This window comes from Pogoniulus pusillus, chromosome 15 (genome assembly GCF_015220805.1).
Source record: "Pogoniulus pusillus isolate bPogPus1 chromosome 15, bPogPus1.pri, whole genome shotgun sequence".
Lineage (NCBI taxonomy): Eukaryota > Metazoa > Chordata > Aves > Piciformes > Lybiidae > Pogoniulus > Pogoniulus pusillus.
Window position 1 is genome coordinate 22,549,719 of NC_087278.1, and position 23,158 is coordinate 22,572,876.

At 48.2% G+C, this 23,158-nt stretch overlaps 1 protein-coding gene across 1 annotated transcript; it reads left to right on the forward strand.

The window, feature by feature from the left end:
- Nucleotides 1–666: 666 nt before the first annotated feature.
- On the forward strand, nt 667–22,328 carry IL17RA (interleukin 17 receptor A). Its single transcript, XM_064155717.1, has 11 exons — nt 667–804; nt 2,760–2,884; nt 4,060–4,186; nt 7,841–7,888; nt 7,990–8,147; nt 9,525–9,602; nt 10,920–10,995; nt 11,080–11,094; nt 14,644–14,745; nt 15,764–15,805; nt 18,218–22,328. Exons 1-11 carry the CDS (start codon nt 672–674, stop codon nt 19,708–19,710), a joined length of 2,397 nt encoding a protein of 798 aa, XP_064011787.1. The 5' UTR covers nt 667–671; the 3' UTR covers nt 19,711–22,328.
- Nucleotides 22,329–23,158: the final 830 nt, after the last annotated feature.

Here is a 23,158-nt window from a genome sequence, read left to right on the forward strand (position 1 = left end):
TGGCCCTCCAGGCTGCAAGTGCACACTGCTGGCTCATGTTGAGCTTCTCATCCACCAGGACCCTCAAGTCTCTCTCCTCAGGGCTGCTCTCCAGCCACTCACTGCCCAGCCTAGATTTCTGCTTGGGATTGCCTTGACCCAGTTGCAGGACCTTGAACTTGGTCTTGTTGAACCTCCTGAGGTTGGCTTGTGCCCACCTCTCCATCTTGTCCAGGTCACTCTGGATGGTATCCCTGCCCTCCAGCCTGTCTGCTGCACCACACAGCTTGATTATCACAGTATGAATCATAGAATGGTCTGGCTTGGAAGTGATCTCCAAATCTCATCCAGTCCAACCCACTCTGCAGTCAGCAGAGGCATCCTCAACTAGATGAGGCTGCCCAGATCCCTGTCCAGCCTCACTTTGAATGCCCTGTTTAGCCTGACAACATAGATGGTGATAATTACTAATGGATTGTAAGGAAAAGACAACTTGCAAATTAGTGGAATGAATGAGTTCAGAATATTTCAGGAAATGATTTTGTACAGTTCTTGCCTGCTGAAAGCAGCCTTTCTGAACTGGACATCAGTAACCCTGACCCAAAGAGCAGACCATCATTACAATTAGGCAGAGCTTCCTTGCCTTCCCCACACCCCAAATAATACTTTTTGTTTGCTGCACAGGTACCTGCATGGAGGCAAACTGGAAGCCTGACCTCACTCCTTCTGCTCCAAGCAGTCTTCATGTTTCTTCTGATGTTTTCCATCAGATGGATGGAAAGCTGCTGCCTGTACTTCGGATAGAGTGGAAGGTGGCCACTGATGGTAGGTGGTTGTTCAGTGTGAACACAGAACAGAGGAATTAGGTCTGTTCTAGTAAGGACAGGGAAGAGATTTACAACTTGAAGCTTTTTACTGATCCAGTCATGGAAGCAGACCTTTGAAACCTGGAGGTTTGGCAGCTGCTCTTCCTTTGCTTTGGGGGGGGATGTTTTGATTTTTTCTTGACTGAATCAGGGCTTTGGGTATCACAACTTAAAATGTGTCCACTAGTATGAGGTAATGACATTTAAAATGGGAAAAGCAGATGAAAATGGAACTGAGTGGCCCACACACCTTTACACCAGAAGTGAGGAGACAAATGTGAGGATTGCCTTTTCAAGGTGTAATAATGGCTGCAGAAGTCTCGCCCAGGGGAATCATATCAACAAACCAAACAAATGAGAACCAACTTGAGAGAGCACAAATGAGCTGTGCACTGTTAAACCAGGGCAAGTTCCTCTCATTTCAGGTAATCTAGTCCTTAGGTGACCTATAGACACCTGTGTCTTGGTAAATCACAGATCCACTATGGTTGGAAAAGACCTTCAAGGTCATCAAGTCCAACTATTAGCTGACTCTGCCAGGGCCATTAATTGCACTGTATCCTTGAGCACCATATCTAGATGGCTTTTAGATACATCCAGGGAAGGTGATTCAACCACTTCCCTGGGCTGCCTGTTCCAGTCTTTGATTACCCTTTGAAAATAGAAGTTTTTCCTAATGTCCTAACCTAAACCTCCTCTAATGTTAACTTAATTCCATTTCCTCTTCTCCTATCACTTGTGACTTGTAAGAAGAGACCAGGACCCACCTCTCTACAACCTCCTTTTAGGTAGTTGTAGAGAGTGGTAAGGTCTCCTCTCAGTCTCCTTTTCTTCAGACTAAACAACCCCAACTTTCTCAGCTGCTCCTCACAAGACTTATTCTCAAAACCCTTCACCAGCTTTGTTGCCCATCTCTGGGCAGGCTCCAGTACCTCAATGTCTCTGTTACACTGCAGTGCTCAAAACTGAGCACAGCACTCAAAATGTGGCCTACCCAGTGCTGAGTACAGCAGGACAATCACCTGTCTAGTCCTGCTGGCCACACTATTCCTGATCCAGGCCAGCCTGCATTGGCCTTCTTGGCCCCCCAGGCACACTGCTGGCTTATGTCCAGCCAACTGTCAGCCAGCACTGTATAAGTATCCAAACTGTGTGTTTTGAACATGGTAAATAAGTTTTCTGGCAAGATTTAATGTTAATAAACAATTTTCATACTTATTAACAATCTTCACCTGAGTATCAACATTAATAGAGATTATTAATTTGGCATAATTCATAACACAGTCTCAGGTCCCTTTCTGCCAAGCAGCCTTCCAGCCACTCAGCCCCAAGCCTGTAGTGCTGCATGAGGTTGTTGTGACGCCGGTGCAGGACTCAGCATTTGTTGAAGCCTGTATGACTGGCCTCAGCCTGTCCAAGTGCCTCTGCAGACCCTCCTTGCCCTCCAGCACATCAGCAGTGCCCCCGAACTTGGTGTTGTCTGCAGACTTAGAGTCACAGAATCAGTCAGGATTGGAAGGGACCACAAGGATCATCTAATTCCAACCTCCCTGCTGTGGTCAGGGACACCCTACTCTAGATCAGGCTGGCCACAGCCTCATCCAGCCTGGCCTTAAACACCTCCAGAGACAGGGCCTCAACCACCTCCCTGGGCAACCCACTCCAGGCTCTCACCACTCTCATGCTGACCAACTTCCTTCTCACACCCACTCTGAATCTCCCCACTTCCAGCTTTGCTCCATTCCCCTTAGTCCTGTCATACCCTGATAGCTTAAAAACTCCTTCCCCAGCTTTTTGTAGGCTCCCTTCAGATCCTTGAAGGCCACAATAAGGTGACCTCAGAGCCTCCTCTTCTCCAAACCGAACAGCCCCAACTCTTAGTGAGGCTGCTCTCAATCTCCTCTGTGTCGACAGCTAGCGTCCGGTACCTGGAAGGAGCAGAGCTGGCTGTGATGCAGGTGAACAACAACCAGCAGGTCTGTGCCCAGTTTGCCTTTCAGAACAACTTGCCACTTCAGGTTCGTCCAGATGGAGGCCGGGTGAGTGCAAAGGGCTCTGAACTGCTCCCTGTAGCCCGTGGGTTTGTTTCTGCTTTCATGGTCTTATAGCAAGGTTAACAGTTAGAAAGTACAAACTGATTAAGAGAGTTGATAAAACTGTCAAGATATTTGGCTTGACACATGCTGCTGTTTCCAGTTTGTGAGTAAGCTGCTTAATTTGGCTTCTGTTTCACTCCTCCCATCCTTCAGGTTTTAAGAATTGTAGCTTTCCATGCCTCTAACAGGTAATTGTTCTGAATGCTGCTTCAAGCACATTACTGCAGGAGGCTTTGCATTCTGCTTGACAGCTGTGACACTGAAGGCCTCAATCCTTCCTTTTACTTCCACTTCCTTGCCGTGGAGAAAAGCACCAAACTTGGGCATACTCCTTCAGTTTACAGACTTGGAAACTTGGTAGGAAAGTGCTGAGCCATCTACAGCTGCCTTTATGAACAGCAGGAATCTGGAGTTCATTGCTTAGCATGCAGAATTTAGCCACAGTTAGCTTACATCTGAAGCCAGTGCTTCTCCTAGCATCTGCACAGCACTGCTGATCTGGAAAACAGTAGAGATGAAAGAAAATGTGTGGAATGGCCAGATACAGAACTGTATAAGTGCACTTCAAGCTGTTTAACACTTAGAATCACAGAATCAGCCAGGTTGGAAGAGACCTCCAAGATCATCCAGGCCAACCTAGCACCCAGCCCTAGCCAGTCAACTAAACCATGGCACTAAATGCCTCATCCAGTCTTTTCTTGAACACCTCCAGGGACAGTGACTCCACCACTTCCCTGGGCAGCCCATTCCAATGGCAAATCACTCTCTCTGGCCAAGAACTTCCTCCTAACATCCAGCACTTGTAGTTTCCTACTACAGTAAAATTTCAATCTCAAAACTGTGTATTTTAGCCTAATCTATTTCCAGTTCAGAATGGGATTCAGTAGCAAATCGCCACAATTGGTTGGTCAAAATTCCCAAGAAACAACTGTACTGTCTCATTTCAGATAGAAGAATTTGGGGACTGGTGCACTTAATACATCTCAGTTCCTTTTTGTTGGTGTGTCACAGTCATGCTTCAGAAGAAGGGCCGTAGGGGGCGAGGGAACACAGTGGAACAGGGCCACAGCAGCTCTTAATGCATGGTTTAAGTCCTCATAATTGCATTTTGTTTTCAGTGGAGTTTTACTTTTGACCGTTTTGAAGTGGAACCTGGCCAGACATATCAAGTGACTGTCTACCACCTGCCCAAACTGAGTGTAGAGGGAGACTACAACTGCAAGTCCAAGTCCTTCACAATGCCTGGTAAGAGATGACGTATTTTGCTCAGGGCCTCGACCTTAGGACCATGCTGGTTTGTGCTCATGTGAGCTGGGGGACTTTATCCAGACCAGATCCATCAACAAGTTTGGCAATAGGGTGGCACTATTATCAAAACCTGCCTTAAGAGGAAAGGCTGAGAGCCCTGGAGCTGTTCAGTCTGGAGAGGGGAAGGCTGAGAGGAGATCTGAGCAATGTCTGTCAGTAGCTGAGGGCTGGGGGTCAGGGAGGAAGGGACAGGGACAGCCTCTGCTCACCTGTGTCCTGGCACAGGACAAGGGGCAAAGGATGGAAACTGCAGCACAGGAAGTTGCACCTCACCATGAAGAAGAACTTCTTGACTCTAAGGGTCTCAGAGCCCTGGCACAGGCTGCCCAGAGAGGTTATGGAGTCTCCTTCTGTGGAGCCTTTCCAGCCCTGTCTGGATGTGTTCCTGTGCGACCTGCGCTAGATTCTCTGGTCCTTCTCTGGCCGGGGGGGGTTGAACTGAAAGATCTCCAGAGGTCACTTCCAACCCCTAACATTCTGTGAGCCTGTGACCTGTTTTCTTTCCTGCAAGTTGTTGTTTAGAAAGTCCCCAGTGGTAGCCTTACCTGCAGTACCCCTGTGGTATAGAATCATAGAATCAACCAGGTTGGAAGAGACCTCCAAGATCATCCAGTCCAACCTAGCACCCAGCCCTAGCCAGTCAACCAGACCATGGCACCGAGTGCCTCATCCAGTCTTTTCTTGAAGACCTCAAGGGATGGTGCCTCCAGCACCTCCCTGGGCAGCCCATTCCAATGGGAAATCACTCTCTCTGTGAAGAACTTCCTCCTAACATCCAGCCTATACCTCCCCCAGCACAACTTGAGACTGTGTCCCCTTGTTCTAGTTATGTATATCCTGGATTTTGCTGCTGAAATGTTCATTCAGTCAGAGGGCACAAAGATTTTTTCATCTACCTGAATGGGACTGCAGAGTAATCTTCAGGCTACCTGTAGACTATTACTGCAGCTTTTGGAATCTTCCACAAGCAGAAGAGCAGCTTTGAAAGATGGAAGTACAGGACAGAATTTCCAAACTGGATGGAGTAAAGTTTGACTTCTAGGATTAGATCTTGGTGTGTGCCAACTTTGATTTCAAAGGCCTGAGCAGATATAATTAGGCAAGAAACTTGATGGAGCTGAGTGCCTGACCCTTGCTTATGGATGTGAGTTTTTTCCTGTAACTAAAAAGAGTTTTTATTGTTCTTCCTGAAGATACTGAACATCTGCAGTGCCCTCTGGCTGCAGATGTTCAGTTTATAAATATTTGGTACCCAATACACAGCCTGAAAACTGATTCAGAATTTTCTTTACTAGCTTACAGTTGTCAATGTGACTTTTTGGTTATGAGATGGCAAAGTATCTGGTGTGCCAATTGGTGTGCTGGAAAAGGAGAGGAGACTCTTGGACTGTTCAGTCTGGAGAAGAGGAGGCTGAGGAGGGAGACCTCATCACTCTCTACAGCTTCCTGACAGGAGATTGGAGTGAGGAGGGGGCAGCTTCTGCTCCTTGGTGGCAAGGGACAGGAGCAGAGGAAATGGTTCCAAGGTGGCCCTGGGGAGGTTCAGGCTGGATGCTAGGGAATATTTCTTCCCAGAGAGAGTTCTCAGGCCTTCTGTTCTGCCTAGGGCAGAGTTGGAGTCCCCATCCCTGCAGGTATTTAAGTGGCCTGTGGAGCTGGCTCTCAGGACATGCTTTAGTGCTGGGTTGAAGGCTGGACTGGATGAGCTTGGAAGTCTCTTCTAAGCAGATGTTTTCTGTGATTCTCTTTTCAGTCCTCTTACCCTTTCCTGTACCTTGTGACTCTTGAAAACTTCCTGGCTTTTATCCTCCACTGCTGTTCAGAAATGTAATGCACTGCACGAAGCTCAGGAGTTTCAGGGAGCTTTGTTGGTTACAGCTCACATTACAGTGGCACTGTAAATTTTCCAACTTGGAAATCTGGAAATTTAAGATAGGCAATGTTTTATTTCAGCTATTTAAGCTGGGAAGTTTTATTTTCCTTTATCCAAACCCTAGAGAAAAGAAATAATTCAGGCTGAGACTTGTGAATCTCACATTGCTAAATGCTGAATATGTAGCTATGGATTTGACATTACAGAAAGCTACCAGAGATCAGGGCCAGCTTGCTAAATGTAATAAAGAGAATTACAAACGTGGAAGAGTGTTCTCTCTTCCAAGATTCCAGCCTCTTAACTTTCCACAGAAGTCAGGAGCTGGAAAGGATCCTGAAAGCTCATCCAACCCCTCTGCCAGAGCAGCGTCACCTAGAGCAGATCGCACAGGAACACATCCAGGCAGGTCTTGAATATCTCCAGAGAGGGAGAATCCACAACCCCCCTGGGCAGCCTGTGCCAGTGCTCCATTACCCTCACAAGGAAAAAAAAATTCCTCATGTTTCCATGGAACTTCTTATCCCTCTGCTTCCACCATTGCCCTTTGTCCTGTCATTTGGCATCACCCAGCAGAGCCTGGCTCCAGCCTCTTGGCACTCAGCCTTTCCATATTGATAACCATGACTGAGGTCACCTCTCAGGCTCCTCTTCTCCAAGCTCCAAGCCTCAGCTTGCTCAGGCTCTCCTCATAAGGAGAGGTTCCACTCCCTTCATTATCTTTGTGGCTCTGGGCTGGGCTCTTTCAAGCAGTTCCCTGAGGTCCTTGAACTGAGGGGCCCAGAACTGGACACAGCATTCCAGATGTGGCCTCACCAGGGCAGAGTAGAGGGGCAAGAGAGCCTCTCTTGCCTTACAAACCACAACTCTTATAACACACTCCAGAATGGCATTGGCCTTCTTGGCCACCAGAGCACATTGCTGGGGCAGACAGAGTGCTTCAGGGGGGAATCTGTTGCTGTGGGGCTCTCAAGGTTCTAGAGATCAACATAAAGTTCTAATTCCGCTATGACTCTCTCCATACATTATCAAAAATTGTCAAATATTACTGTTCTAATAAATGTTGTACATTTTCAGCCTCATGATTTATCTCTGTTCTGAAAAAAGAAACCAAACCAACAAACCAAGAGCAGAAACCCAGAACAAAGCAGCAAAGCCATAACATCAGTGGCAGAGGTGGTTTATACACTGGAAATCGATGCTATTGTGCTGCAGAACTTTAAGACCTTTGGAACAAAGATCTTTGCTCAATAAGGAGGGCTTGGTTAGTTATCTGACTTCTGATAAGGAAATGGATGTTCTTCCTCAATGGAATTAGTGTTTCTGCTAGTTACTGATGGTGAAGAGCCTGGAGAAGAAGAGACTTAGAAGGGATCTTATCACTCCACAAGTACCTGAAAGAAGTTGTAGTAAGGGGGGGTTAGGCTCTGCTCCCAGATAACTTGTGACAGGTCAAGAGGGCATGGCCTGAAGCTGTGCCAGGGGAGGGTTAGGTTGGATATTAAGAAGCATTTCCTCAGGGAAAGGCAATTAGGCGCTGAAATGGACTGCCCAGGGAGGTGGTGGAGTTGCCATCCCTGGAGGTCTCTAAGAAAAGATTGGATGTGGCACTTGGTGGCTTGGTTTAGCCAGTGTGGTGGTGTTAGGTTATAGGCTGGACTTTGATGATTTCAGAGGTCCTTTTCCAGCCTCAATGATTCTGTGATGGTCTTTTCTTGCAGACTGCAAGGACTCTCTGATGAAAAAAACCACCCCCTGCATAAACACAGGTAAAAAGAAACCCCAAAATGTTTGAGTCACGTAGACATAGGAACTCTGTTGAAAGCTTTCTGAGAGTTGAGCAATTTTTCACTCTCTGCATCACTTGCAGGCAGCTTGTGGGAGCCCAGGATCCAAGGTGAAAGCCTAGATGATACAACCCTGCTCGTGAGTTTTAACCCGTGGATGGAACCGACTCGATACAAAATTCACGTGGCCAGTTTCCTGAATGAGACCAGGTGCAAGGTGGTCACACGTGATTTCACCCAGGTAATGGCATCCCTGAGTGGTGCCCTCTGTGGTAAGGTAGGCAAACATCTCTTCAGTGGCTGCTGAGCAAGGACTGGGAGCCACGATGGAGGAGATGTAACGAACGCGCTAGCACCACAGGTTTCAAGGACTTCTTTGCACTGGGTTTTAATCAACCTTTGGAAAGAGGATTTGTATGCCAGGAATTTCCTAGGTCAAAAAGAGGTTTTATAATACATGGACAAATCTGTAACCATCTACAGAGAAACTCAAAATTTAGTATTTGGTTGTCTGGGCTTTGCCTTTGTCAAGCCAGTAGCTGGGGGATAAGACTAAGCCAAAACTGAGGCACAAAGTTTCACTTAAACAGATTTGATTCCTGGAGGTTTTCTAGGCAGTGTTGTGGAGAAGCTCAAAGTAGATCTAAAGTGTCTTCTGATGTAAGTGTTCTCCTTCAGGCATCTGAGGGAGGAGAAATGCTGACTATAATTGGTATCAGTCCAGACCCTTCCTTGGGGGAGAGCAGATAAGTTGGCATTCAGATTGTACAATGTTTCTGTTCCCTGTGTGCAGTGATTGGCATTGGAGTGGGCTGCCCAGTGAGGTGGTGGAGTTGCCATCCCTGGAGGTGTTCAAAAACAGACTGGATGAGGCACTTAGTGCCGTGGTCTAGTTGATTGGACAGGGCTGGATGATAGGTTGGACTGGATGATCTTGGAGGTGTCTTCAAACCTGGTTGATTCTATGATTCTATATGATTCTTGCTGACACAGCTGGTACAGCTGGGTGCAAGTTCCCCTGTTAGAGGGGAATTTAACTCCTTTTGAGGTATGGACCTACCAGGCACTGTGCAGAATGTTTAGATTGTCATGCTCTCAGTGGTACACAGCAGGTAAGAATCACAGAAGGCTGATTTTGTTGTAGTGTCAGAAGCAGCAGTGCTGACAGCTGGTTTTAATGAGCTAAGGGCACTTGTTGATGGCTACAGATGAAATAGCTGAAGTAATTTACATTAAGCAATTAAAAGGTAACACACTTAGAATCATAGAGTGGTCTGGGTTGGAAGGGACCTCCAAAAGTCATCCAGTCCAACCCCCTTTGCTGTCAGCAGGGGCATCCTCATGTAGACTTAGACAGTGTGCATCCTCAAATGCTTCCTGTTCCTTGTACAGCCTTAGCCTGCTGTCTTAACTATATTACCATGCCTGTCACCTAGGACACCCCCAGTGATGGTGACCAGACCATTCATCCATTTTGCTCTTGCAGACTGCTTGTTAAAAAAAACATTAGAAGACCTTCATGCTTCTTTGGACCACTCCATGTCAACTCCTTTTGCTGTTTTCCCTGCTTTCATTCTGTTTTCTTCCTTCCCTCATGATGTGCATCTGATTTCTGCAGGGTGGACAACAACAGCAAGTAAACATCACAATCAGAATAGAAAGGAACATAAGAGCTTGCTGCAGCTATGAAATACAGGTAGAATCTCACTAATGTCCCTCTGTCCTTCCTTCATCAACAATGCAATGAGCAATTTAGGAGTATTAGGGGGAGTTTGCATAGTGTTAGGTTCTGAGATTAGCTAATCCTTAATTCTCTCTGTCAGGGAAATAATGATGATGGTGAACATTTGGGGTGTGGGAGTGTATAATGTCCTCTGTAAACTGTGGCTTTGCTTTAGTTTAGGATTGCCAAGTCAGAGATTAAGGACTGGGAGTGGCAAGTGTGCAACCTCAGGAGGTCATTCTGTCCTCATGAGCAGAGGCATTGAGTGCACCCTCGGCAAGTTTGTTGATGACACCAAGCTGTGTGGTGCAGCAGACAGGCTGGAGGGCAGGGATCCATCCAGAGGGACCTGGACAGGCTGCAGAGGTGGGCACAAGCCAACCTCAGGAGGTTCAACAAGACCAAGTTCAAGGTCCTGCGTCTGGGTCGAGGCAATCCCAAGCACAAATCCAGGCTGGGCAGTAAGTGGCCAGAGAGCAGCCCTGAGGAGAGAGACTTGAGGGTCCTGGTGGATGAGAAGCTCAATATGAGCCAGCAGTGTGCACTTGCAGCCCAGAAAGCCAACCAGATCCTGGGCTGCATCAGAAGTGTGACCAGCAGGGAGGTGATTCTCTCCCTCTACTCTGCTCTGGTCAGATGCCACCTGGAGTACTGCATCCAGTTCTGGAGCCCCCATTACAAGGGGCATGTGGAGCTGCTGGAGCATATCCAAATAAGGGCCAGGAGGATGCTCAGAGGGATGAAGCAGCACTGCTATGAGGACAGACTGAAAGAGTTGGGGCTGTTGAGTCTGGAGAAGAGGCTCCCAGGTGACCTTTTTGTGGCCTTCCAGGGTCTGAAGGGAGCCTACAAAAGATCTGGGGAGGGACTTTTTAGGCTGTCAGGGAGTGACAGGACTGGGGGGAATGGAGCAAAGCTGGAGGTGGGGAGGTTCAGCCTGGACGTGAGGAGGAAGTTGTTGAGCATGAGAGTGGTGAGAGGCTGGAATGGGTTGCCCAGGGAGGTGGTTGAGGCCCCATCCCTGGAGGTGTTTAAGGCCAGGCTGGATGAGGCTGTGGCCAACCTGACCTAGGGTAGGGTTTCCCTGCCCATGGCAGGTGGGTTGGAACTAGATGATCCTTGTGGCCCCTTCCAACCCTGATTGATTCTATGATTCTGTGATTCCCTTCTTAGTGTACAGTATAAGAATCCTTGATTAATGCTGTGCTTCTGTACGGGGAATGTTGAGATGGGGACAATTGCTCTTAAGAATAGCTTCTTGTTATCCCATTCGTTTGTTTTCACCCGCAGATTCAGCCCTTCTTTGTGAACTGTGGCACAGACTGTCTGAGGCATTCTGCTTTCATCCCGTGCTCTCCATCTCCAAGTGAGAACTGCTGTTGTGTAAATCAGCTTCCCATTGTCTTACAGATGAGAGCTGAATTTTTAACCTAACTTTTGTCTTTTGCAGGTACAGGCACGTCAGGTAAGAAGTTCTTCCACTACCCTGAAACCTTTCTTGTTTTGCTGCTCTTTTTCCTGTCGTACAGAATAAAACCATGAGGATGGGCAGGAAATATCCTTTTGTAACCCTTGAGTTCAGAATGAATTGTGTTGAGAGTTATTCCACCATGCTTAAACCAGGCAAGTATTTGTATGCAGTGTGAGCCTTAAAAAAAGGAATTCTTCTAGAGATACTTCACTTGCATAAAGTTCTTTGAGGAGCAGTTTTGACAAGAAGAGCCTTAATATAAACCACTTTCTGTCACTTTGCTCAGTGTTAGATAATTTGCATAGTAGAAAGCAGCTTTTGGAGACAATAGCTTGCATATATTCATCTTTGTGAATGTCAGGAGAAATCATGTGCAGATGATTTGACATCCTTTTTTTTTGGGGGGGTGGGAGGAGAGATGCAGCAGCACCTGTGAGGAGCCAATTTTCCCACGAATGAAAAGGGGGGAGGGGGAAGAAAACCAAAGCACAAAGCAAGCAACCAAAAAACCTGAACAAACCTCACCCAAAGTGGTGATTTGTCTGTTTGTAAGATAGGTTACATAACAAGCAGGACCTGGGTAGTCTGGTAAAGCTTGATAAGCATTGCACTTCAGAGGAAGGACATGGATGCATGTTTTCAGTGTATGGTTCTTTTGTGGAACAAGTTTATAGTGTAGAACTGGTCAGGCCACACCTTGAGTGCTGTGTCCAGTTCTAGGCTCCTCAATTCAAGAGAGGTGTTGAGGTTCTGGAAGATGTCCAGAGAAGGGCAACGAAGCTGGTGAGGGGCCTGGAGCACAAACCCTATAAGGAGAGGCTGAGAGAGCTGGGGGTGTGCAGTCTGCAGAAGAGGAGGCTCGGGGTGACCTCATTGCTGTCTACAACTACCTGAAGGGAGGCTGTAGCCAGGTGGAGTTGGGCTCTTCTCCCAGGCAACCAGCACTAGAACAAGGGGACACAGCCTCAAGTTGTGCTGGAGGAAGTATAGCCTGGATGTTAGGAGGAAGTTCTTCACAGAGAGATTGGCATTTGAATGGGCTGCCCAGAGAGGTGGTGGAGTCACCATCCCTGGAGGTGTTCAAGCAAAGCCTGGATGAGGCACTTAGTGCCATGGTCTGGTTGATTGGCTAGGGCTGGGTGCTAGGTTGGACTGGATGAGCTTGGAGGTCTCTTCCCACCTGGTTGATTCTATGATTCTATGAACATCACCCTAAAAGCAGGAATATGTTTTTGTCTAGTGGCTGTGGTATGTTGTAAGGAGGAAGTTCTGGGTTTGGGCAGAGCCAGGTGTGATGGTTTGGGTTTTGAGGCTCTTCAGTCTGGAGAAGAGAAGGATTCAAAGAGACCTTATAGGTGGCCTTCCAGTATCAGAAGGGGGCCTACAGGAAGGCTGGGGAGAGACTATTTACAAGGTCTTGTAATGACAGGACAAGGACTAATGGGTTTAAACTGGCAGAGGGGAGATTTAGACTAGATGTTAGGAGGAAGTTCTTTACAATGGGGTGGTGAGACACTGGAACAGGTTGGTTGCCCAGCGAGGTTGTGGCTGCTTCCTCCCTGGAGATGTTTAAGGCCAGGTTGGATGAGGCCTTGAGCAACCTGCTCTAGTGGGAGGTGTCCCTGCCTACATCGGGGGGGTTAGAGCTGGATGATCCTTGAGGTCCCTTCCAACCTAGACCATTCTATGATTACCTGCCTCCCCCCCCTTAGGAAAGTCACCCAGACTGGACTCAGCAGCTCTGGAAAATTGAATGAAGCTTTGTATTTACAGCTTATCACAATATACAAGCAGATAGTTACAATCTATACAGCTACAGACAGAAATACACAAGTTTAAAAGGTAATATAGAAAGACAACAGCCCTCCCAGAAACCAGAGTCCCCAGGAGGGGCTCCCAACCACCCTCCACCTTCTCCCACCCCTATACCTTACCCCAGACCTTGCCTTATGCTCAAGGTGAGTTTGGAGGGTTGGCCAAGGGGGTTAGGAAGCAGATGGATTAGTCAGACAGACAGCAGGTTAGGTTAGAGAGAAGTGCAGCCCCAAAGACAGAGAGCAAACAACTGCATTATCTCTGTTTGTGTTCTTGTTCTTATCCATCTCAGCAAGCCTATGAATGAAGCAGCCATCACCATTGTTTCCTTTTCACAGCCTAGCATCTAATTCTTCTCACCAAAATATCCCAGCTAGGCTCAAACTAGCACACCAGGGTTACCCTTTCTTGACTCCTTGTCAGGGGTTAGAACTGGGCTGGCATCTAAAGGAGTGACAGACTCTCTCTATTAAGCCCTCTCCCTTCCCAAGGGGAAAGAGATTAAAGGAGAGACTTAGGGATTGGAAAAGAAAACTACAAGTATTTTAATCAAATCAATAACAGCAAAATTAAATATACACAGATATAAACAAACCTAGCAGCAAATCCACTTCCCCCCTGATAATGATTACATGACAATAATAATGACATCACTGATACTGTGGCAGAAGGCCCAAACTGGACTCTGTGGCAGATGGGAACTGGATTTGGCAACTCATGGATCAGGATGGAAGGGAGAACAGACAGAGTCCTCCTTGGACACCAGCCATTGAAGAAGAAAGCTTGACCCTCGTGATCCCTCAGCTTTCCACTGAACAAGACCTTTGGTTTGGGATACCTTAGTGGTCAGTTCAGAGGCAGTTTAGGATCTCCTGTCCTGTCTGCTCCTCGCTGCAGGTGCAGTCTTTTACTCTGCATGCCCAGTGTAGCTCACAAGGCTTAGCAGTGACCTTGGCCTGCACACCAATCATAGAATGGTCTGGGTTGGAAGGGACCTCCAAAGCTCATCCAGTCCAACCACCTCTGCACTCAGCAGGGACATCCTCAACTAGATCAGGTTGCCCACAGCCCTGTCCAGCCTCACCTTCAGTATCTCCAGGGATGGGGACCCAACCATCTCCCTAGGCAACCTGTTCCAGTGTTCCATCACCCTCATGGTGCAGAACTTGTTCCTAACATCCAATCTCAATCTGCTCTGCTCTACTCTGAAGCCATTGGCCTTGTCCTGTCCCTGCAGGCTTTGCAAGCAGTCCCTCTGCTGCCTTCTTGTATCCCCCTTCAGGAATGGGCTGCCCAGGGAGGTGGTGGAGTTGCTGTCCCTGGAGGTGGTCAGGAAAAGACCAGATAAGGCACTGAGAGCCATGGTCTAGGTGATTGTTTAGGGCTGGGTGCTAGGTTGGGCTGGATGAGCTTGGAGGTCTCTTCCAGCCTGGTTGATTCTATGAGACTGTGATACTGGCAGGCTGCTATTAGGTCTCCCCATAGCCTCCTTTTCTCCAGACTGAACAACCCCATCTCCCTCAGCCTGTCCTTGTAGCAGTGCTTGAGAAGCAGACACTGTGAAAGCATGCCACTATCTTCAGGAAGTGCAGGTGCTTAGAAGAAACTGAGCTGAGAAGTAAAATCACCCAGCAGGATTAGTTGTGTTGTAACCCAAACCAGTGCTTGAGCAGCTTCTGTTCTTCTGTTTGTGTAAAGCAGTATCTGAGCACTGTTTCTGTACCACAGGTGATATGATTATATGGCTCTACTGGTGTATCACTGGGATCTGTGTGTTCCTGGTGGGATCAGTCATAGCAGGTGTGATTTGTATGACCAAAAAACGAGCAGGTAAGACTCATACCAGCTAGGAAGAAAAAAAATTAGTGGTAACATTGTATTTTCCCCACTTCTCTACCTACTCCTGTTGTTGTTTCTTCCTTGCTGTTCTGATGTCTTGCCACTTGCAAACACACTCTGGTTTATATTGTAGGATTTGTAATATCCTAATACTTAAATAGAGCCTTCTAAGGGTTGTGTTGATTGATATTCCATATTCATAGTGCTTCAGGTCCCATAAAGGGAAAAAAGAACTTGGTAGTTCAGCTCTGTGTTCCCTGCAGATTGCTACAGATACTTTTCCCATTTGTTTTGCTCCTGCATTGCATAAGTTTTGCAGAACAGAAGCTTCCTCTTTGTCTTTCCACTGTCCTCCAAAGTCTCTGCAAAAAATCATTTTCATGCTAGCCTGAGCTTAAATCATGTTTTTCCTATTAGATGGAAGAAAAGCAGGGCACAAAGGTTGGCATTGATCAGGTTGGAAAACTGAGTACATGAGGACTAGTTCCTAGCCCTTTGTGCTGCAACCATGAGACAGTTGTTAGAGGGGGGGACAAGCTGTGCAGCTCGCTGGGTTTTCATCTGAAAGGAGTAATGGGAAAGAGAATTTCTTAACATCAAACTTAGCTGAAAGCTGTGATAGTTGCCTCTTCAGGGAAGCCTTTTAAGGAAAACCTGTATTTTACAATGTCTCCTCTCATTAAAGGCAGGCAGTAGAACAGTTTGGGGGTTCTGTATGTCTTGAGGCTGGCCAGATCTGAGGAAGGTGGAGAAAATTTGATCTGGGTACATTCATTCTCTCAAAAGAAAGCTGTAGCAAAGTCCACAGCAAAATTGCCTGCAGAGGAATCTTTATTCATTCAGTAGATTGAATTGTTTTGTTAGGCTTCTCCCTGCCCATGCTTCCATCCCTGCACAGTTGAAGATTTGGAGTTATTTTTGATCCTAGTCTTTAGAAGGTGTTGTCATTGTAAGGGTTTAATCTTCCTTCCTGTTTTCAGAGCTGACAGTGATTTTCTCTCTCTTCCAGCACACCGGCGAGGAAAATGCAGCCACAGTGATTTGCAGACTGGTAAGATGTCTTGCCTGTGTTTTATCACAGGCCTGTGGAATGCATTCAGCAAGTCTAGAAGGGGCCAGCACACTCTCTTGTAGGTGCTCCTAAAAATTAAAAACCAGCCTTAGGATCTTCCTATTTAGCTAAAAAATGTACATGGAATTTGGAATGCCATATCTGCCAGGTGGAAGATAACTGCTTGGCAAAATGGTGAGGCTTTTGACCCAGCTGAAGCTATACTGGTAGGAGAACCTTTGCTAATCACTGTGATTCTGTCAGAGAAATTCACATTGACAATAACCTCACTCTCCTGAGAACCTGAGCCAAAGCATCTCTGTCATCTAGAGTCACCAAGCCAAGCAAATTTCCAGGGCATGTAAAGTACTGCATGTGGTACAGAGGCAAAAGCAGCAATGAGAAGTAGAGCATGCTTCCAGAAAACATGCATGGCTACCCTGGTTGAGAAGGAGCTAGGGCATTCCAGACCCCTTTGAAGCTGTAGGGGTTGATTGCTGCAAGCTATTAGCTTGACTTCCCACTTCCCATCCCTGGTTGTCTTTTTGTGTCCCTTCTATAAAATCCAGGCAAGAGTTTGTTGTTTATGCCACTCTGTAAACTCCCTCATGCAGTTTTAGCAAGTGGGAGAAACAGTACTGTAGGATTGATGTCTACAACTACCTGAAGGGAGGTGGTAGCCAGGTAGGGTTGGGCTCTTCTCCCAGGCAACCAGCAATAGAACAAGGGGACACAGTCTCAAGTTGTGCCAGGGGAGGTATAGGCTGGATGTTAGGAGGAAGTTCTTCACAGAGAGAGTGATTTCCCATTGGAATGGGCTGTCCAGGGAGGTGGTGGAGGCACCGTCCCTTGAGGTGTTCAAGCAAAGCCTGGTTGAGGCACTTAGTGCTATGGTCTAGTTGACTGGATAGGGCTGGGTGCTAGGTTGGACTGGATGGTCTTGGAGATCTCTTCCAACCTGATTGATTCTGTGATTTAGACAACATGAACAGTAGTGCTTGCATCACAGAACCATTCCACTTGGAAAAGCCCCTCAGGGTCACCAATTCCAACCGTTATCCCTACTCTACAAACTTCACTCTTAAACCATATCCCCAAGCACCACATCCAAACAGCTATTAAACACATCCAGGGTTGGTGACTCCCCCACCTCCCTGGGCAGCACACTCCCGTGCCTGACCACTCTTGCTGGGAAAAAAAAGTTTACTAATGTCCAGTCTAAACCCACCCAGTCACAGCTTGAGGCCATTCCCTCTTGTTCTATCACTAATTGCCTGTGAGAATCAACCCATCTTTGTCCTTATGCATACATTTAGAACAAGCTGCCCAGGGAAGTGGTGGGATCAAAAACCATGTAGACATGGTACTTGGGGACAAGGTTTAATGGGCACAGTGGTGTTGATTTGATAGTTGATGAATGTATTGGTCTTCTCCAACCTTAAAGATTCTGTGGTAGTAGGAGATTGTTTGTGCAGTCAGCATTTAGTGCCATGGTCTGGTTGACTGGATAGGGCTGGGCGCTAGGTTGGATTGGATGATCTTGGAGGTCTCTTCCAACCTGCTTGATTCTATGATTCTGTTGACCACAGGCAGTACATTGACCACAAGACTGTAGATAGGTTTGCAGCCCTCCTGCAGCTGATGTGTCAGTGGTGTGGCGAGTTCCGTGGAGCACCCAGGCTCTGTTAGAAATCACAGCTCCGCTCTCTGCACCTTCACACAGCCTTTAAACAGTTGGGTGGTGTTTGCAGACGTTGCCCAAACAGCTTCAAAACTGGTAGTTGCTAGGACCTTGTCAAGATCTGGAGAACAGAGATGAACAGTATCTCTGTCCAGAGGAGCAAGACCAGTTCTTATGGATTTCCATGTTGTGAAATTAAGGTGCAAGCGAGACCATGGATCACCACGAAACTATTTATTAAAGGATAAGGTTGGGCAAAACAGAGGGAGAGAGGGGAGAAGGGGGAGAGAGTAAGATAAAGAGAACAATGGAGAAGAGAAGGAGGAGCAGGGAAGGAAAAAAGCTGTGCTCATATTACCCTCAGTCGCAGATGGAGGGGAGAGAGAGAGAGACAGGTGCGTGGCCCAGGGATGATCTTCTGTGGAATCTGTCAGAGGTTCTTCGGGTGGTGTGCAGCTGTGGTGGTGGTCTGCCCTCGGTGGTCCGGTGGAGGTGCCACTGGTGGTCTGCTGGGAGTGCCACCCTTTGGCAGGCATTCCTCCTGCCTTTTATACAGTTTTCTGCTTAGTGTCCGGCTGCAGCTCCCCAGGGCATCTTCCTGTGTATTCTCATGCATTCGCAGGGGTCCAGCACCACCGGAGAGAGGGCCTCCGCCCCCTCCCTGGCTGTACCTGGCTTCTGGCTTGCACCGTCAGGGCCACAGCCAAGACGACTGTTTTCCTGTCTTTCAGCAGCGCCGTACACAGACCTTCCTCTGCCGCCCCTGAAGCCGCGCAAGGTGTGGGTTGTGTACTCTGCCGATCACCTGCTGTACGTGGAGGTGGTGCTGAGGTTTGCCGAGTTCCTGATGACAGTCTGCGGCACTGCTGTAGCCCTGGACCTGCTGGAAGATCAGCAGATCTCGGAGCTGGGGCCGCTACCTTGGCTGACTCGACAGAAGAAGGAGATGGAAGACCTCTCTTCAAAGATCATCATCCTGTGCTCGCGGGGTACCCAGGCCAAGTGGCAGGCCATGCTGGGCAGTGAGCCCGTGCGTCTCAAGCAAGATCAGCAGAAGCCCATGGGAGACCTCTTCACTCCAGCCTTGAATTTGATCCTGCCAGACTTTAAGAAGCCAGCCTGTTTTGGGATGTACATAGTGTGCTATTTCGAGGGGATAAGCAGCGAGAAAGATATCCCTGACCTGTTCCATGTCACATCCAGGTACCAACTGATGGACAAGTTTGAGGATATCTATTTTCGGATTCAGGACCTGGAGAAGTTTGAACCTGGGCGCATCCATCGGATCCGTGAAATCACAGCTGAGAGTTACACTGATACTCCCAGTGGGAGGAAGCTGAAAGAGGCAGTGGAAAAGTTCAAGAACTGGCAGATGGAGCACCCAGACTGGTTTGAGAACGAAACCGTCTGCTTGGATAACGACGAAGAGCTGCAGTCCCTAAGCAGAGAGAGCCAGGAGGGGTCGCTGCAAAGTGAGCCAGGTGGGATTGTGAAACACCAGCTGCACCTGCGGGAGCCTCGCCCCGACTGCTGTTACGTGCTTGATCTCCACATGCATGAAGGTGAAAACAGAGGTGGTAAACTGCAACCTGAACTGAATCCGTGTGGGGATCAGACTGCTCAGACTGTGGTCCTTTCCGCGGATGAGGCTCCCTTAGTTCAGGTAGTGGAGCCAATCTCCTCTGTGGAAGACAGAAGTGTACTTAGTCATCACGTGCTGAGTAACGAGGACTGTGTGGAAGAAGTTCCTCTTCTGGAGACAAGCTTTCCAATGAGGAATAACATTGTCCTCCCCAGTGACTCTGAACCTTCAGCAATAGATGACCAGAGTCCTGCAAGCCTTTCAGGAGAACTGAGGCAGCAGCTGAACGGACTGATGCACTCTCTTTATCAGCAGAGTGTCACTCCTCCGGAGCCGTCTCTTTGCCAAGAGAAGGCTGACGAGCAACAGCAGTTGGTCTTTGATGACCAACACAAAGACCAAAGACAGTCGGTGCAGTCAGACCAAGGCTACATCTCTAGATGTTCTCCTCTGCCTCCTGATGACCTCGTGGAGGAGGAAGAGGGGGAAGAGAATCGGGAAAATCCTGAACTCTCTCCAGAGGTCATGAACAGTCTAAAGAGCCTCCAGCAGTGGCTGTTTCTCCAGGACGTTCAGCGGAGCTCTGACTGGGGGTGTCCTGCTGAGATGGTGGACATTGGCCAGTCTTGGGAGGACTGTTAGGCCCCATGTGGGACCTGCACCATTTGAAATACATGCACAGTGCTGAAACAGCTTTTACAACTCCATCCCTGGCCTTGCATTACAAATGGCTTACTGTCTGCTGGAAGGGAGGATTACCCAACAGACTGCTGCCACTGCTTCCCATCTCTACAGAGAGAAGCAAGAGCTGTTGGCCACCCCTGTGAGAGAGTAGGCAGTGCTTCTGTTCCTGGGGGAGAAGTGTTACATTGAATCCTCATTGATGGGTGGCAGAAAAATTCTTCTGGCTCACTCACTCGTGCCTTCAAAAGCCCCTCCAGCTGTACTGATTGTGTTGCACTGGGTGAAAGTCATGGCCAGGGGCATAGAACAGGTTTAGGCAACATGGCAGAATGTGCACTGCCATTTGAGGACACATTTTACGTCCTTCTGTTGTAAATACTTTGGTAAAGATGTGTGCCTGGAACTTCAGCTAGGCTGGGGTTGTCTCTGGGTGGTTGATACATGTGTCTGGAGGTTTTTTGGTTGGCTGCTTGCTCATTGACAGCTGCGTTTCCACAGACCTGGGAGTTCTGGTGGACATCAAGTTCTGCATGTGACAGCAATGTGCCCTTGTGGCCTAGAAGGCCAATGGGATCTTGATGCATTACAAAGAGTGTGTCCATCAAATCAAAGATGGTTCTCCTCCTCCTCTACTCCACCCTGGTGAGACCTCACTGGGAATACTGCATCCAGTTTTGGGCTCCCCAGTTCCAGAGGGACTCTGGAGAGAGACCAAAGGAGGGCTACAAGGATGCTGAAGGGACTGCAGCACTGCCTGATGAGGAGAGGCTGAGAGCCCTGTGGCTGATCAGTCTGGAGAGGAGAAGGCTGAGAGAGGATCTGAGCAATGTCTATAAATAGCTGAGGGCTCAGGAAGCAAAGGACAGGGACAGCCTCTGCTCACTTGTGTCCTGGCACAGGACAAGGGGCAATGTATGGAAACTTCAGCACAGGAGGTTCTACCTCACCATGAGGAAGAACCTCTGGGCTGGAAGTGTCTCAGAGCCCTGGCACAGGCTGCCCAGAGAAGTTGTGGAGTCTCCTTCCCTGGAGCCTTTCCAGCCAGATGTGTTCCTGTGCCAGATTCTCTGGTCCTGCTCTGGCAGGGTGGTTGGACTGGAAGATCTCCAGAGGTCCCTTCCAACCCCCTCACATCCTGTGGTCCATGGCCATTTGGAAGTCAAGTGGAATTAACTGAACATTAAGTGGGATATTTTTTTATTGGGAGTCTCCATAATTTTCCATACCTCCCTGCTGGGAGCAAACACCTCCTGGGAGGTAGGTGCTTGGAAACCTGCAGTAGAAGGAAAAGAGAAATGGGGGTAATGGACCAAAAAATGGGTGGCTTACAATTATATGAATCTGGAGCTGAAGCCAGAGTTACTGAATCAAGGAAATGTCTGTTCTGTAATGCACTGCTGCAGTGCCATTTGCTTTGGGCCATCTCAGCACCAGGAAGACTTGAACTGAAGATGCAGGTAGTGACACAAGTAAGGAAATCAAAGGCTATTTTGGAGGGTCAAGAAGTGTAGCTTCCGCAAACGAAGGTTATAACTGCACTGGGGGAGGCTGAGCTGACTAGTGAGTGTGAGCTGTTACTCTGTGGGTGTGAACTCAGGCTGAGGTAGTTCAGGTTAATCCTTGTGCAATACTTAAGAGATTAGTGTTGAACTTCTTCCAGGAGCAGTGATGGTAACTGTATCAATTTACCAACTGTGTTCAGTTTTGGGCTCCCCAGTTTAAGAGGGACAGGGATCTGCTGGAGAGAGTCCAGTGGAGGGCTATGAGGATGATTAGGGGACAGGAGGGCTTATGAGGAGAGGCTGAGGGACCTGGGGCTGTTTAGTCTGGAGAAAAGAAGACTTAGAGAGGATTTGATAAGTGTTTATAAGAATCTGAGGGCTGGCCAGAAGTGGGGGGACAGGTTCTGCTCACTGCTCCCTGGGATAAGACAAGGAGCAATGGGTGTAGATTGCAGCAAAAGAGGTTCTGCCTCAGCACAAGGGGAAACTTCTTTACTGTAAGGGTCACAGAGCACTGGCACAGGCTGCCCAGAGAGGTTGTGGGGTCTCCTCCACTGGAGCCTTCCAAGGCCTGTCTGGATGTGTTCCTCTGTGATCTGTGTTAGATAGGATTGTCCTGCTCTGGCAGGAGGTTTGACTCGATGATCTCCTTGGGTCCCTTCCAACCCCTAACATCCTCTGATCCTGTGATCCTGTGAAGTCCAGGGTTTTTTAAAACTGAGCTTGGTTCAAAACTGAGCACCATTAAAAACTGCTGTCTGGAGTGGCTGCCTGTTGGCCCATGGAGCACTGGCTGGGTAGCAGACCTGCTGAGCCTGCTGTTGACCCCGTTTGCTCTTGCTGCTTCTGCAGTCCAGCCCACTGGATGACAGCCTATGAGATGTAAATACACCCAGCCCTTTGTCACCTTACTGTCCTCAGTTTACTTGTCAGTTTACTTTCCTTGCAGCTTTGGAAACCTGACCTCTCAGAAGATAATGTGTTCTTTTGTCTTGCAGCTGCTAATTGCCTTCTCTGGATTTTCAAACTGCATTGGTTTGTGACTTGTATTTTCTTCCTTAAATTAAAAAACAAGAATACTTTTTGCATATCTTTGTTTAAATACTTTTAGGCCCTTACTCCTCCTGCCTGACCCCTTCTGTTAGTGTTTCTTGGAGGGAGGGCTGAGAACCACTACTAAACTGACTGATAAATGCCAGAACGTTCCTGCAAGGGGTTGCAGATGTACCCTAGTGAGCTGCTTACAGCTGAGGCCCTCACATGTGTGAGCAGGTCTAGGGAAGTTCTTCTCCCCTTCTAGCCTGGTGAGACCACACCTGGAATACTGTGTCCAGTTTGGGGATCTCTAGTTCAAGAGAGGCAGGGACCTGCTGAAGAGAGTCCAGCAGAGAGCCACGAGGATGACTGGGGGAATTGAGCATCTCCCCTACGAACAGAGACTGAGAGCCCTGGGGCTGGGTAGTGTGGAGAAGGCTGAGAGGGGATCTGATCAATGTCCATAAATACCTGAGGGGTGGGTGTCAAGTGGAGGGGGCCAAGCACTTTTCAGTGGTCTGCAGCAACAAGCCAAGGAGTAATGGCTACAAACTGGAACACAGAAGGTTTCACCTCAGCATGAGCAGAAACTTCTTCACAGTGAGAGTGACACAACACTGCAACAGACTGCCCAGAGAGATTGTGGAGTCTCCTTCTCTGGAATCATAGAATCAACCAGGTTGGAAGAGACCTCCAAGATCAACCAGTCCAACCTAGCAGCCAGCCCTATCCAGTCAACCAGACCATGGCACTAAGTGCTTCATCCAGGCTTTGCTTGAACACTTCCAGGAACGGTGACTCCACCACCTCCCTGGGCAGCCCATTCCAATGGCAAATCACTCGGCTTTCAAAACCCACCTGGGTGCATT